Source organism: Fulmarus glacialis, unplaced genomic scaffold (assembly GCF_000690835.1).
Source record: "Fulmarus glacialis isolate BGI_N327 unplaced genomic scaffold, ASM69083v1 scaffold30165, whole genome shotgun sequence".
Taxonomy (NCBI): Eukaryota; Metazoa; Chordata; class Aves; order Procellariiformes; family Procellariidae; genus Fulmarus; species Fulmarus glacialis.
The window spans coordinates 1-16767 of NW_009215423.1; the positions used below are offsets into that span (position 1 = coordinate 1).

The following is a 16767-nucleotide window of genomic DNA, read 5'->3' on the forward strand; positions in this document are numbered from 1 at the left end:
CGCGGGCTGCGGTGGCCGCCGCCGTGGGGAGCGTGAGCAGGGACGGGGTGCTGCGTGGGAACTTTCCCTTACGCCTTTATACATGCGTATATAAAATTGGAGACAGTTTTGGGAACGGCGTATCACTAGCCTGCGGTCCGGGAAAGTATTCTTAATTTTTTTAAAATAGATATTCCACCTTGCCGATTTCATAGCTTGATATCTTACTGCCTTTTTGGGGCGCGGGAGTTGTACGGAGGCCGAACCCGCGGCAGTAAGCGATCAGCAAAACCTGGTAACGCAGGTGAGAGAAGCTCGACCAAGACAGATGTTTTTGAAAAGCCACCTTTCCAAAACTCCCGACCTTTGGGAAGAACTGAACGCAGTAACGTTTACTTAAAGTGTAGTGATGGTGGGTAACTTTGTTGTGCCTTTCCGGTTTCCCCAAGCGTAAATGTCTCTGTGCTGGTTCCTGGTGGCTAGCTGCCCGTCTCTCAAAAACGCCGCCCTTTCCTGCGGCACCGGAGCCGCTCAGCAGTGAACCGGCGTGAGGAGCTCAGACCTGACCTCCAGCTTACCTGAGCAAAGCGCTGGCGTACAGACAGTTGCTTGTGCTATAGAAAATAGTTCTGTAAACCCTCATGCTTGCTAGTGGCGTCCTTAGCTGTGAATGAGCATACAGAAATTTATCCTAAAAAAACCCCACAACAAAACCCAGCTCTTTTGTATGCCTCTTTTATCAACATAATGAAAACTCGCTTTAAAAGAAGCCCCACCAACCAGACAAAAATACTCCTTATTTTCTAACTGTTTCGTAAAGCGTTGTGCGTATTCTCATATTGTGACTATGGAATTCCGTGTACCAGGTCTTTTTGACAAAAATTTGCAAAGATGTTCAGAGCTGGACGTATGTGTATAATTGCATGTCAGAAGGATGATAAGGAGAAAAATTGTTTCACATCCAAGAATAACTAACTTTCAGTGGTAGCAGATAGATTTTCAGATAAAGGTTTAAGGTAGTTGCTAACAATTGTGTGTAGCGTGATAATGTCTATTTTTAAAATATTTCATGTTTCTCAACATTAATTTCTGCAACCTTTTGCATATATTTCTATATCTTCCTTCAACAAATTTTATCCAGATGTTCCTCATGCATCTTCAAGGCCTCATCATCTGTGAGTGATGCACAAACACGGTTTATTCTTCCAACTGAAGCATTTGCCATTTTGTTTCAAAAGCTAGAACAGTGTCTTGACCAGATTTCAAAGGTGGTACAAAGAGTATTTGGAAAAAACTTTCAAAAGCGTTTGAGTAAACTCTGCAGTTCCAGGAGATGCAAAAAAGGGAGATGATCAAAAATGGAATATTTCCAGATGAGCATCTATCTTTCATTTCCAGGGAGACAAATCTTTACAGGTGGGAAAAAATAACCATACAACAACGACAGAAAAGCTTTTTTGTGCGTATTCATCTTTTTTGCTTATGCTTTTATGCCTATATTTAGCTAATTGCTAGCATTTGATGAAGAAGGTCTGTGTGCACAGAGAAGCTATCCTATATTGTTGTTTGGGGTTTTTCTTGCCTTGACAAATTTATCATATTCTTAAATACAGAGTTCAGGTTTGGAAAGATTTGTTTAATGCTGAAAAAAAACTTCTAGGGGAATGCTTTTCTGTTTTAAAAATGTCAAGGTAATGGCTCATCTGCATACAAGGAATCTGAACTGTTACGGTAGCTCCTGCTGACAGCTGTGTCATAAAGACAGTTTAATGCGTCCAACTCAGTAAATGTGACAGAAAAAGGTGATACCTAATAAAGTGTTAGTTTTTTTAGAGACGTCTAAGCAACCTGGCTTACATAGTGATTTCCTTCTTCATTAGGCAGAAGATCTCTTCTTTCTGCAGCCTATGTGGACAGCTCAAAATGGGAAAAGAGACAAAAAGAGGAGCATAGCCTGGGTGAGAAAAGTTTGTTTCTTTTTCTCCACTTTGACTAATTAATTGCAACCTGAACTCATTTTAGACTAGCTCATCATCTATAAATACTTAAAAATAAAAAATTGTGTGGAGCAAAATGCTTCTGAGGTCCTATGTCAAAATCTGCTTAAGATGTTAAGAATCTGTTACATATATTCAAAGCTATAATGCAGAAACAAGTTAGAATTTGCCCATTTAATTAATGTTTGGTTTCTACAAGTTTATTTTTTTCTTTTACAAAATCCAAAGCTTTTATGAATGTCATCGTTTTGTGTCTGACAGTTAAGACTGTCTCCGAGTGTCCTCTTCATTGACATTGTTTTAATATAGTGCAGAGGAAGACTTATTCTATAAGTGTACAGGGCATTCCTATTTCAAAGCCTTTTTTTAAAAGAATGTTTTCCTCAGAGGCTTGCAGGAGGGAAGGTTACATTTCTTGTTGACATTTTAGATTTTTCTTTTGGGGAAAAATGAACCTAAACATTTCGTTTCCGAGAAGTTGTACGTTAAACTGTATCTGCATATGGTACTGAGATTTCTTATGCGAATTTCATAGCTAAATTCTTTAGCTAGATTACATTTGAAATGACATTGCACCATCTTTTTGGTGACTATGTTAAATGGAAAGCATCATGCAAAACATTTTTCCATTCTAAAGATACATATGCGTTATTTTGTACCATGAGTGTTTTGGAGACCCCTTAATGCATAATCTTCCATTTTTCATTCCTGGGCGCTTGAACTGTGTTTGTTAATTATAACACAGATTATGAGGCTGAAAGAAGAATCAGCAGGTAAAATTCAAGGGCTGTTGTCAGGCAGGAAGGCAGACAAAATGATGACAGTAATGTTTTTTATGCACTAATTTGTTTCTGTTATTTGCCTATAAACAGCTAGGTTGGTATCGTCAACACGTTTTACTGTACGTGGGCCAGAAAGAGCCGGTGGGTGCTCATGACTGTCACTTGGATCCTGCAGAGACTGTTAATACCTTCTAACCCTTTATTGTCAATAGGACTGCTCATGCAGTGATTTTTTGGGCTGGAGCCCTGGGATGCATTTGAACCAGTCACCTCCAGATGAAAAAGGGTTCTTATTTTGACAGATGTCATAGGCAATAGAAATCCACATTGTTATGCAAGTGCTGGTAGAGTCCATGTTTGGCTTTCTCCAGGCCTGGCAAGACCTTTCGTGACTGTTTGGCAAGCACAGTTCTTGCTGCTGCTCTGCTGATGATCTTGATCCAAAGCAGATGTCTGTTCCATGCTTGTCAAAAAACTGCTTTGCATTTTCATTTTGTGTTCACAGAAAAGAGAAAACAAGTTAACACGGTGTCAGCTGTATTAGCATTTTCAAAGAGGAGACAGCCCTGCAGATGTCTGCTCTGTAGCTGTCGGATGTATGGTCGCACATATAATCTTCTGTGTACTAACTAGTGATTGTAGCTAGAGTGAATTCGTTGTGTTGAGGACATGCTCTTTTATTTGTGTATTTCAAACACTGTTCCAGAACTGTTATTCTGCAAAACTATGTTGTGAGAATACGTTTAAAGGAAAACAAAGTATTTTTGATTTAAAGTCAGTTCCATTTCTCTGCTGCAGTGATGCGGTACCATCCCAGACTCAAACTCATTCACCGTGCCCATGTAAGATATGCTTTATTCTCCGTAGTCTCAATTTAGCATTCCAAGCATGAATGAATTTAGCGAACTTCAGTACTGAAAAAAGTGTGGGAAAGAACAAGGCTGTATTTTGTGTACAGAAGCACATTTGTTCAAAATGATAGGAATTGAAAACGTGTTAATTTGGAATTTACAAACTGCTTGCTGGTAGGAAGATACCTGTCTAGAAGTAATTTGGATTCCACTTATTAAAAATGAGATATCAAGAAAACAGGAGGCATGGCTGGACTTAGATTCTCCAATGTTTCAGTTGGTTCATCACTAACAAGGGTAAAATTAAGTGACAGTAAGCATCTTCATGAGAAGAATAGCAATTACCAGAATCCCAGGGGATGGCAGAATCCAACTGAGGTAGGAAATGTCTGGGTTTTGTTAGAACTCATGGTACCCAAAATGGCTCATCTGCAACAGCAGGTGGCAGTGCTGCCTTTACAGACTTGAATAATTTCCATTCAAGCCTTCTTCGGTTCAAAGCTGTAGTTCTTTCCAGAAGCTGTTAGGGATGTGGAAATACTGAGAAATGTGAAACATATAAATTTGTAAAGCAAAGTACTTGCCTCAGCCTTCCTTTATATTTTAATTGGGTCTTTAAAGTAAATCAAGGCTTTCTTTATACAGAAAATGAAATGTTAGTGTGTGAGTTAAGGTATTAGCTCTGCCCATCATTCCCAGGACAGGTAAACTTTGTGTGACAGTTGTATCTGCTTTCCCGTTGCTGCCCCATCACTGGATTTCAACCCTGTCCTGGATGGACCACTTCTAAGAATAAGAGGGTAGTGACCTTACACGGTGGCCAAATGTGCCACTTGTTGATGTGGCTACGTGCTGTGGATAGGTACACACTGCAAATCAGACTGAACCTGTGTTGATTTCCTAGGCTACCAAACTGGTATTAGATGTCATAACCACTGACTTGGAAGGTGAGGGTCACTATTTTCCCAGTCATTGTCCTGAATCACCCAGTTGCAGGCAGGAAGACATTGAGTTTCTATGAACAAATGAAAATAAAAGTGAACATGAAATCTCAGATACCAGTATTCTAGAGACAACTGTGAAGTCATGTCCAGAAATTATATGACTTCAACTCAGACTTAAGGTTTGTTTTGTCAGTTTGTTTAAATCCATGAGATTCTGCAATATGCAGAAATATGTTTCAAGATAAATCAAAGTTTTGTAAAAGTTCATCTTGTAGAAATGTATTTTCAGGCAATGTGTATAAGAGATTATATATGCTAGTGTCCTCTTTGGTAATGACTACCAGATAAAAGCACTTGCCACATATATCTGTTAGAATGTACATAGAATTTTGCTTTGGCCATTAAAACATTTATTTGGTTTATACATGAATGTTAGCGCTCAAGTTTTACTACCAACAGTGCTAGGAGACTTGGGCATTCACATTCTTGCATTCTAGTACTTCTGTTGGGATGTTTTTAACTAAGAAGAAGCTTTAATCTTAATTATTGAATAGCAAACTTAGTTTACAGAAAGTAGGTGAATTATTTCAAATCATGAATATGAGGGGAAAAAGTCTGGTTTCAGCTGCTCTTCAGAGAAAACAAACCAGGAAATAATTACTCGCTGCAAATTGTTCATATCTAGAAACTACAGCAGAAATGACAATTGGTCTGGAAACAAAGCTAAATTTCCCATTAACTTGATTTGTCTTCAATTCTTTAAGGTTTAATCAGCTTTCATTTTATTGTGACTCTTATACTGGAGCTGTTAGATAAGTGTGTCATGTTGCTTTCCATGCTAAAGTTCTGATGGAGAGTTCCAGCTTTGTAGACAGCATAAAAGGTCAATCATTAAAATTCTATGTGTGAACTCTCCCAGAGGAGGCCTGTGCATGAATGGCTAACAGTCTCGGTTGGGATCTTGCACTCTTAGCATTGCATTCATTGGTTTATGTTCTACTTAAGTACTTGGTGTTTCCTGAAATGCGCTCTGCATCTTCATAAGCACCTAGGCAAAAGAGTGCCATGCTCAGGAGTTGAGTATGGCCCAAAATGGTCTTAGGTATCACCTTCCAGTTTTCAGAGAGTGATGCATAACAAAAATAGTTCTGGAATAGATAAACGAACTCCCAACCTGTCCAGTTGTCTGTCTCAGGTCCACATTGCTGTCATCAAACATAGCAGATTTTGGAGTGAATAGTTTTTTCCAGCTATCTTGAAATGCAGATGAAGAACGTTGGATGACGGTTGGCTTAGTATGTTTAGGCAAGGATCTAGCCAGTTCTTAGTTCCTTGACTTGGCCGCAGCATCCATTCTCTCTAACTTGTAGCGCTACTGGGAATGCCCCCAAAGTCTTTATCTACATGCTCTCCATCACCTTTGTGAGTGCTGGAGAGACAGGTAATATAGAGGCAAATACAGACACTTCCTCTAAGGATATTCCCACAGAAATTTCTTTACCATTAAAAAAGTTGATCTGCTGTTTTAATGGTTATCTGGTATACCATGGCCTCATCAGCTCAGCATCCTGTGTTGTATTTCGTAGGAGCTGGTACTTGACTCAGTAACTTTACCCCAGATTCCCTTTGCTTTCATGGTCGTGAAATGCTTGCCTTCCCTCAGCCAGAGATGAATGCTCTTTTTGTGTTTTGAAGAACACCTTAAAAGTGCCTCAGGAAGGAAGCTGTTACGTAAACACGAAATACTGCTATGTGGCAGACAGCAGCATTGTCCAGACTAAGAGTCAATCATTTTATTCCAAATCAAGGCACTATCATTTTACTGCAGCAAAAATCTTTGCACTTGTGTTGTAATTTGGGAGAGTACCTATAAGGTCAGAGTACCATTAAATGCCATTTGTACTGTTAGAACTGTATACCTCAGTATTCATTGGTGGTACAGGTGTGTTTTTAAAATGATGAATAGTGGTATCACTTGTTTTGTGGACAGAACATACATGGACTGCATCCCTCAGAGACACAGCGTGTTACTGGTGCAGTGCTGCTTCCTGCCCCTGACAACTTTGCCGGAGTAGAAGGCTTAGTCAGTTCTGATGTGGTGCTGCCAGTTGTGCTCACCTCACATTTCATTGACAGGTGTGGAGGTCAGATGACCTTTTTGGAAAATGAATTGTAAAACGAGCCAATCCATCCCTGGCCAATGGGACTAATTGAGAGGTGTCAAAGGAGAGGCTCGTTTAGTAACAGTTGCGGTCTTGGGGTGCAAAGGATGAAGCAAGGGGCTAATAATGCAGAGAGAATATGTTGGATTCTTAGTCCTGGAAGATGCAAGAGAATAGGAAGAAAGGGTGTGATTGAAGTCTCTAGATTTTATAGATTGGATATCATCAGTTCATGTCTCAGCTAAGAATCGAACAGCTGACACTAAGCATACAACAACTTACTCTTCCTGAGTCATCATTATTTTCCAGGATCAGTACAAAACTAAAACTCCAAAATAAATTAATTTAACTTCCAATTAAATTCATTAAATGCAATCATTGGCTACCTGTTCAACAATCAGAAGCTTAAAGTTCCTGTACGGTCAAATTAATATTGTTATACGACTGCTGGAGCAGAACGCTATAAAGTTAATAAGATGCTGGCACAGATCCCAGATGATTAACAGGATTTCTTTGGATTGCTGTTTGTGACCGTAGGGTTTATCAGTACAGTACTCCTTGTTTCTGTGTCTCATTGTTTTACCATAAAATAAAAGGACAAAGCCATGCCAAAAGCACTGTCCAGCATATGCTAAGCTTGAAAGCAAATGTGAATTTTAAGGACATCTGCTCAGTTTTTTTAGATGAGTTGTATTAGTTACACTAATTTCCTCCAACAGATGATAGGGTAGTTTGCTTTCCCCCCCCTTCCTTCCAATAAGTTAAAATCGTCATGCTGAGAACCTTTCCATTTATTATTTTCCGTTAAAGTATTTAACAATAATTGAAAGTATTATTCTCATAAAACTTCAAAATGAGATGTTGACAAGGAACCAGAATTTGATTTCATGGACAGAGGTTCTATTCTAGGTTATATGATGGCTCTGCAGATTTCCGTGTAATGCCACTTCATTAAACATACTCTTTTTCTGTTTTCTCCAGCTGACTTAGCGCACTTAATGGACAGAACCTATGAAAGAAAGCTGCCTGTCAGCTCTTTGACAATAGCCCGGGTAAGGAAATAAATCCCAATCATAAAGTGATGGAAATAACAGTGGAATGCTTATGAAATCAAGTGAGCTGAGGAGGGTATAAATGATAACACTTCTGCTGGGAGTTCTGGGATGGTAAATGTCTTGTTACACTGTTAAATCACTGTGTAAAGTTGTTTTACTGTTACTTTGTACTCATTAGTTAGTACCTGGACTGTAGTGTCTTCAAAACAGAAATAGGTTTTATTCCTCAGTAAAATCGGGCCTCACTGTTACTGGGCTATATATTTCCCTAATATATGTTCCCTGCCTTCCTGTGGTTTCTGTCTTAGTGAGAGCTTTAATGCCCCCTCAGGCACTTTGTAAGAACTGAGGCTGCTAAGGGAATGCAATGGATTAGCACGCTGCCTGTCTGTGTGCATCTTCCTCCACTTCCAGGCTCCTTTCAGAATGAAGCAGAGGTGGATACATTTTGCCTCTATAGTTTTCTTTCCTTGCGTCAGCAGACTGAGGCAGGACAAATGCTGGGGTGGGGGTAGGTGAAGCCATTATTTTTACTGGAATTAGTAACCCGTTCCATCCTCTGGATAGGTTAATCTGGGGAGGGGGAGTGAAGGCAGAGATGTGAGATGTGCTTTTAAGTTCCCTGTATAAGTGAGTGTTTGTACTGAAGAAGGAGAATAAATATGTCACTTGTTTAAAAAAAACAAAACAAAACAAACCACAAACAAAACCCTAGCAAAACCAAACTAACTCCAGTCTTCAAAGTTATCCAAAAAAGCTCAGTCACCTCCCTGGTACCTCAGTAACACCACTAATTAGGATCATTGGCACCACTAACTGAGGAGTCACAGAACATTTTCTAAAGTTACAAGATCAAGCATTTATACAAACCATTCTTGATTATTGCTTCTGGGACAGCATCCATGGGAGAAATGGGTGTTCCTCTCCCTTTTATTACTTAATCAGCTTTATTCCTTTCCTTCATGTTCCTGCTTTGGGCTGACCTCTTCCCTGGAGAAATGGCATTTCCAGATTGTCAGACAGCCCCACTTTCCAATACCTGGAGCTCACATCAGATTCTTATTTTCTAAAATGTAAATAAAGCGCACAGGCATGCTATTGCCACACTCAAAAGATGAGACCTACATGTACAGAGCATGCAAGGAGAGTTAAGAAACTGGAGAGCAAGTACCAGTCAGCTGAAACTATTATTTTTAGCTTATGCTTAGGTTAAAGAGAAGTAGTGACCTTGAAAACATGTTGTTTATATATTCTGAGCTAAAGGTATTATATTGGGAAGACTCTGGAATGTTCCAGCATCTTTATGCTTATGTTAGTAAAATCTACAGGAAAAGAGGATTCATTGTTACCATAAGACAAAGTCTGGTTGAAAACTTGGCTTTTATTTAAATAGTTGATAGCACTGGGAATTTTGGAAGATTGCCTGGAGTAGACAAGGTTTTAAATGAGGGAGGAAAATTGTGCTTTGCAGCATGGTGGGGTGATTTTTTTCTTACCGTTATTTGTGTGTGTGGTGAAATACAAAATGCTGTTGCCCCTGTCCTTCAGAATTTATAGTATGAATAGGCACAACAGGCAAATGTTAGGGAAAAGAATACTTTTTAGAAAGAGAAGTAAGGCATTTCGACACTCACTCAAAATTGGGAGGGGGGGGAAGAAAAGGAACTGAATGTATTTTCAAATTAAAGGGTGTGATTAAAGAGCAAAAATTTCAGAGAGGAGCAGCAAAAATACGGGGTACTGAGCTATATGAACATAATTATCAGATGGTCTCCATGTTTTCAAGGTGCATAAAATTTCTTAGAGGCAAGGAGGGGAGTTGTCTCAGTTTAAAAAGATTTGACTTTTAGCAGCGTAGGAGAAACCTGAGTAGGCGCAAGCTAAGACTTGAAGACTTGCAGTACTGTCAGACACCTAAATATGCCAAAAAAATTTATTTTGCTTATTGAAGTAGCACATTCTTCTAATATGCTTTGTGAGTGCTCCCTCTGAAGCTTTTATTTCTTACTTTTTAATCAGTTTGTTGACAGCATTTCTTCACGAGAGGAAGTGGATCAAGCCGAATATTACCTTTACAAGTAAGCATCTTTTTCCCCTAACATGAACTTTGAGACATACAAGTAAATACCATAAAGTCTTGCCCTTTTAAGACTCTGACCCTTTCCAGCTTACTGGCTTTGATTTCTCTTTTGCAAAATATGTGCATCTACTTGTCATACAACTCACAGCTAAGGGCCTTCTTGGTAACTGCTCCTTTGTCATGGCTACCCTCCTTCTGGGCTTCTGGCATTGATTCCTGTCAAGCATATTAGTCTGAGCCACTGAAAAGCTAATACAACCTCCAGCTATGATTTACATTAGAGATGCTGAAATTATAAGGAATTATGTTTGTTTACGTTTTTTTCCATCTGACACTTTTTTGTTCTCTAAGTCATAATTTAACTGAATTGGTTATATGCATATTTGCATGTGCAAATGTAGAACTCAGGGAAGCTTGTTTCCTTAGAATGAACAGAAATGAGAATGGGCATGCTGTGGTAATGATCAAGTCAGCAAGGCTAAATGAAGTATAGTTTTGGATTTTACGCCCTTAGTATTTTATGTTCCCCAGATAAGCTGCATAGTTCACCTTATGCATGGGTTGTTAGGTTTTTCTGCAACTATTTTTGTGTTGAGTGAAGTGTGTTGGGTACCTTTTCTGCTAGTGTCAAGTTGAATGCTTGCTTGCTTCAGGTCAATACATCTCAATACCAGCTTTAAGAGGGCAGTAATTCTTGCTGATCACTAAAATAAATTAGTTATTTTGTGGATGGTTGCACACACATTTTGAGAGCTAGGTTTCTTGATGGAGAAAGTAACTTATCCTGTCAAAGTGCATGAGAAAGCATCTTTACAAATAATGTCAGGTTATTATTTGTAAATAATAATGATTGTTATTTTAATGAAGAAGTTTACTGGATGGCTGTTTTAAGTATATGCATAGTTGTAAGTGCATGACTGCATGAGACTTCAGATCCCTGGTACTACTGGGGCAGTATCTGAACCTCAGAGCTTCAAGAGAAACCCAGTTTGCTAATCCTAGCAGTATCCTGTAGTGAAAAAATAAAAGGAGGAAGAAGAATCTCTCCCAGAGAGGAGGTTAGTGGAGCTTGATCAGATTCCTTCTGATCAAGATTTCATTAGTCCTGTCAGAATCTGGTCAGAAATCAGTTTTCCATCCTGCAACAGGTGAGATGAAAACAGGAGAAAGTAGGGCCAGTTTAAGGCAAGCCCTTGTTTTTGTTTTACAGATGTGCTATTAGTACCTTTTGCTAACATTCTTGAAGATTGTGATTACATTGTGCCACACAGACTAAGTTCTCTCTGATGGAGTCAGGCCCTGTAGGGTAAGAGATGCCAAGAGACCTGAATGCCCTGACACCAAGAGGAAAGTGTGATAGTTTAATTGCTGAGTCTCAAAATGGTACAGATAAAATCCAGACAGTCAGAGTAAGATGTTCATACATAATGTATCTTACAGGTTTGTTCTTCTTGAAAACAAGAGGTTCAGAGAGCGTGACAAAAAATTAGAAGCATAGAAAACATTCCATAGTAAGAGGGAGAGAATAGAATGCGAATCTCTAACATATCCTCCTCAGTCTTCATCTGTGCCTGGTTAGTACATCAGTTTAAAATACAGGGGGTTTATCCTTAAAAACACATTCTAAAGGAAAGACTTGCAGTTCAAAAATAATTACAGTTATTTACTGTTTCTCTAAGAAATAATTCTGCGGCTGGTGAGAGTATTGTTATGCGCACATCAAATATGATCATTTGTAATTGATACAGATTTTAGTAGTCTGTGTGGAGAGAATAGAGAGGTACTGATGTGTCACATGGCTTGTCAGACATGCTTTGGTTGGAATTTTTCTTGTGTGTGTCCCTGTAATGCTGCTTTGTTTTGGTGTTGCAAAATGCTTAGTCTTTCGGTGATGTTAGCATCAGCTTTCCAGGAGACTTCATTCCAGCATGATCTGTGAAACTATTCTCAAAATGCATTTAAATGCAGGTAGTGAAACAGCATAGAGGGGTCTGTAATTCATGTGAAAATGTAAAAATTCCAGTTATAACATCAGCTTCCCTTTCAAATGAAAATAAGTGTGCTAGCTTCAGGAAATAGGATATATGGTTGGTATCCACAAGGCCCGTATTATTGTTCTTTACATTTTGCACTTAAGCTGGAGTTCAAATGAAGGACATGTTTATAAAGATATCTCTTTGCAGCTGGGAGGATGTTTGACACAGAAGAAGTACTGCAAAAGTGGCCACACCATGAGACATAAAGGAGGTGGTAGAGAGGGAGAGTTAAGAAACTGAGGAGCTTTGACAAGAAATCTCTTTTTCTGGCTTAATTAGAAACACTTCACAGCACAATTTTTGTACTTTATGTGAGGAGAGTAAGCTTCTAAAAAAGAGGCACTATCAGCAAAAAGCTTTTTTGTATCTTCTGAGGTATACAAATACATTGTGAGCAAATGGCATGTACATGGCCTCGTAAGTTGGCTGTACGTGCATTTGCCTGAACATAAATAAGCAGAATGCTCCCAGGGTCCTGTGTTTTTCCTCTTAGCTGCCAGTAGGATGTAACAGGGAGATTTTGATGTCTCTCCTCAATGTTGGGTGCCTCTGTCAATCTGAGGTGAAGGGTAGTCAGTTCCAAGGCCCCTACAAGGTTGGAAGATGTTCCTGGTACAAAAGGGCAAACTGTGCCTGTGGGAAGAATCAGAGGGAAGTAAGTGGCATTTCCATGCTTGCTGTGTGGGGTTTTCCTGAAGATGGGAGTGCCAGAACTCGCAATTGTAAGCTTTGTACAGTGGAGACTTTTCCTTGTCGTGTGTGAGACTGAACATAGTTTCAAAAAGTCGTATTCTGGAGCATTACCATAATGCAATTAGGGTCCTGAAATACAATATACATATTATATTTAGACCTGTTTCAACTTTCCATCCTTTTAAAGCAGTGGATCTCCAGCCATACTGTCTCCACAGAGGATCTTGAGCTCTCAAGAATAGCTGTGTGGAAACTGCTACGCTACATTGTGGAACATGTCAGTAAGATGGTAAAGGCCATTTTGAGGCATGACGTCATCTGCTTTCAAGTGCTCCTCTTTTTGTTCCCTCTGAATACCTCCCCTCTTCTGTTAACTGTCAGACTTTAAAAAATCCTTTCATCTCCTGGGATCCCAGCAGAAATTCTAATCAGAACGCAGAGCACTTTCAGCCAGATCAAAGACCCGCGGTTCACGTTACTTTGTCCTGTTTCACTGAGATGTCACTATTTCTCATGTCAGGGTGTTTTTTGTATGATAGAAACATTAGCATAATGGAAAGAGGTTTTGTGGTTAGGTAACTCTGCTGATTCTGTATGTAGGTTTTATGCCAACACAGATTTTCAATGTGTTTGAAAGCAATTGTGGAAGTTTTATGTTGAGATTCCTCAGGAGGATTTTTAATTGCATTAAACCTATGACCCACTATGTAGAAAAAAGTATACACACTGCCTGTAAAATGTAAATGTTTATGTAAATGTGCATGTACTCTGCAAATTCTTGCACAATCTACCTACATTTTTTCATTGCCCTTCCTTGATTGATAATTGGATTTTTGGAAATGGAGTTATTTCTGCAGATTTCAGGATTGATTACCTGGAGTCAGTACTTGATTATAATCACAAAATGGGACAATAGTGAACTATTAGAAGTTATTCTTAGATATGCTGCTATATCTTTCATGGTAGCAAGTTACAGTTTTGAGGCCTGATTTCAGCCATTAAATCATTTTGGGACTATAGTGGTCTCCGTATGTATGAAATTGTGCTTATTCCTTGTAATGCCAATGTATCGGTAGTTAGTCCAATATCACATGCAAAATAAGTTTCACCTGCACTGTCTGTATCTGCATGTCTGTTCTGTGGGTGCAGAAGTTGCAGGTTTTGATACTTTCATGCCAATCAAGCAGTTTAGCATCTGAAAATGTTCAGTCACTTGAAAGTATTGCTTGTAATAAATGATCACAATGGACCAAAAAAAATTTTACTCCTGAAAGGTACTTTGCATGGCATTCATTCCCACTAATATGATATTTTGTTTCTGTATATAAATCTACAGGATGTAATGAATATGATTAACCTGTTCCAGCACAAATAGAAAAAGGAGAAGAGATGTAGGCACAATCCTACAACATATTTAATTCTTCCTTTGAGATGTTTTCATTGTCCTAAGGCTGTTGCTGACATACACTTAATCAGTTCATCAAGTCTTGGCTTTCGCTCCCTCCAGAGCAATATGTGGGTAAAAAAAAAGGCATATAAAAATAAGTGAGTCAGAAATATCTGCCTATTATTCAAGTTATGCAGCAGTTACATTTTGAAATGATATTGAGAAGTGGTGGAAGCATCTGAGAGAAAAATACATTTCATAGCCAGAGTGGTATGTCTTACCAGTTTGGACAGCTGGCTCAGCTAAGCAATCCAAAATAACTTCGTTTGCCAAAGATCTGGGCTGTTCTTTGGCAGGCTGGGAGACACAAGGAAGGGAAGCACCAGAGAGATTTACCTCATTAGAATGTTCCAGTAATTTACACATGAATGACAAAATACCTGTGTTTAATGCTCTTGCATTATGGTGGCCAGTGTGTGATGCTGCTTCATGGGAGGAACTGTTGGTCACTATCCAAGCCAGGGCTGTCAGATGTAAGCATTCTGTCTTAGAGACTCCACTGCTCTTCTGGCTCCAGCATTCACTCATTTCTGCACAGAGGGGCACATTTGCTTACTTTCCTTGTCATCTTTCACGGTTTCTCAGTTGTCATTGTCTGTCCATGGTTTGTCAGAGTCTGAGTTATAGGAATCTTTGGTGAAAACAAGTAGCAACTACATTTCAGAATCCAGAGCCAAATTTCAGCAAGCCTAATCCTGTAACCACATCTCATTCAAGTGGGTGTGCTCAGTCAGTGTAACTGTGCTGTAAAGTGGGGGAGAACCATCAATAAAGATAAAACACTGAAAAGCATTCAGAAAGATCGCTTCCTGTAACACAGGCCTTTGCAGTCATCTGCTTTTCATAGTTCATCTGTCCTTTTGTGTACGCTTTCCTTTAACGTTGGCAGAAGCTGGACAAGAGTTTTCTAGGCACTGCATATAAAAGCAGAAAAAGTTGGAAGACTTTTCCTTTAACACTAATCTTTCCTCTTTTTATGTTGCCAACACTAAAGGGATAAGCGTTTGGATTTTAAAAACCTTTCTGTTTAAAACCAGGGAAAAAGAAAGATTCTTCTACAAACAGAATGCATATATCAACCTTATGGGGCAAACCCACCCCCCCAATATTTCTGGAGTAGGTAGAAAGATAAAGCCAGTCAAGATTCAGAAATGGAAAGAACTGACTCAGTCCACACCTCATGTAGGTACATTTTTCATTTAGTATTGGGAGAAAGGCTTTCATTACTATTCTTGCAAGAAAAGAACATTAGCAGAATTTTCATATCTTTCAACCAGCATCTTTCTTGCCAACAGCTTAAACCATTCTGTCTAGTAGATAGTGTTGGAAATAGACTGAAATACAATGTGAGCAGTAAGTATTTAGGACCAGATCTCGAATGTTGTACTCATTATATGTTGGAGGAGAAAAGGCAATTTTGTCTAGGAATTTGACTCATACTCACCTTAAAGGTCAATTTCGTTATATCCAGTAGCATTCTAAAGGTTGTTTCATAAATTCCTGCACCAGCAAAAAGCCTATCTGGAGGCAGATCTTGCGTTGTATTTTAGAAATACTGAAAGTCTAGACAGAGGTTAAATTGCAGTCAAAAATGTAAAGAGCAAGCTGTTACGTGAATGCAAATGACCAGGACAGAGTAAAGCCCTTTATAAGCTTCAGAATTTAAAACACAAACACATGCAGAGATTTGTTCCTTTGCTAGCTTTGGTGACTAATAGTTGTAAAGATACACTTGAGAATTAACCCCATCCGGATTCCCCCGAAAGGAACTTCAGGTTCCATTACAGCCCCTGAGCAGTAACGGCAGCCAGAGCTGGGCAGCAGCTCCAAACCCATGTAAACAGAAGAAAAAAGCATATAAAGTTACTGTTTCTGTTGAGTTCCCTCTCTTACAGCTTTCCTAAGTAGTGTTAAACAGTACAGCAATCTTTTCCCTTTAAATAATGTTGAAGATGGCAACTACTAGGATAAAAACCTGAATTTTTATTAGGCTTGCAACCATCCCCAGAGCTGCCGTGATGCCTTCTTTGGGAACTGCTAACTTTGTAGTTATTGTATCCATCAACCTAAATCATTCCCTTATGGTGCAAGTGTTTATTCCTTTTTGAATCAAAATAAATACAGCAGAAAAAATAATGATGAGCTACATTGCTACGGAATAATCTTGACATGCTGTAGTCCAGAGCTGTCTTATTACAGATAGGTTGATTAGAATTAGAATTGAGTTGTTGAATTTGTTCTCAGTTTAAATCAGCAAGTAAGAAACCTTAATTCAAGTAAAAGACTTTAATCATGTTTCATGTTTATAGTTTTATTTATCTTTCTAAAGAAAGCCTTATTGTTTTTTGGTAACCCTTTAAACCGTTTTGATTTTCTTTGGAATGATAGTACTAAATTTGGAACCATTTTTTTAGTGAGCAAGGAGACAATCTTGTGTAGGTACTTACAAGGTTAACAGGTATTTATTTACAGGTTTAATTTATGTATTTTAAAAAAATATATATATATTTTAAAAAAAGAGAGAAGTGTTTACCAGAGTGCTATTTTTCATTGATGTGAACAACTCTCTTGAGAAAGAAACTTGAATGAAAGTATTACTTTTCTGCAAATGTACATATTTTAATGATTATGCAACAGTTATTAAAAATTCTGGTTTCAGTTGCTTAGCTAGTGACTTTCTCTAGTCTGTGGTATCCTGCTCGTAAAATTAGCTGTAAAATACATGTTTCATGCGGAAAAAC

At 38.6% G+C, this 16767-nt stretch overlaps 1 protein-coding gene across 1 annotated transcript in view; it reads left to right on the forward strand.

The window, feature by feature from the left end:
* Positions 1-1863: 1863 nt before the first annotated feature.
* LOC104077644 (28S ribosomal protein S27, mitochondrial-like) overlaps positions 1864-16767 on the forward strand; it is a gene marked incomplete at its 3' end in the record, with an annotated part of 34858 nt that continues 19954 nt past the window's right edge. Inside the window, exons 1-3 of the mRNA XM_009578942.1 lie at positions 1864-1937; positions 7697-7767; positions 9790-9848. Of these exons, the coding sequence (XP_009577237.1) occupies positions 7714-7767; positions 9790-9848 (113 nt within the window). The remainder of the gene's footprint in view (positions 1938-7696; positions 7768-9789; positions 9849-16767) is intronic.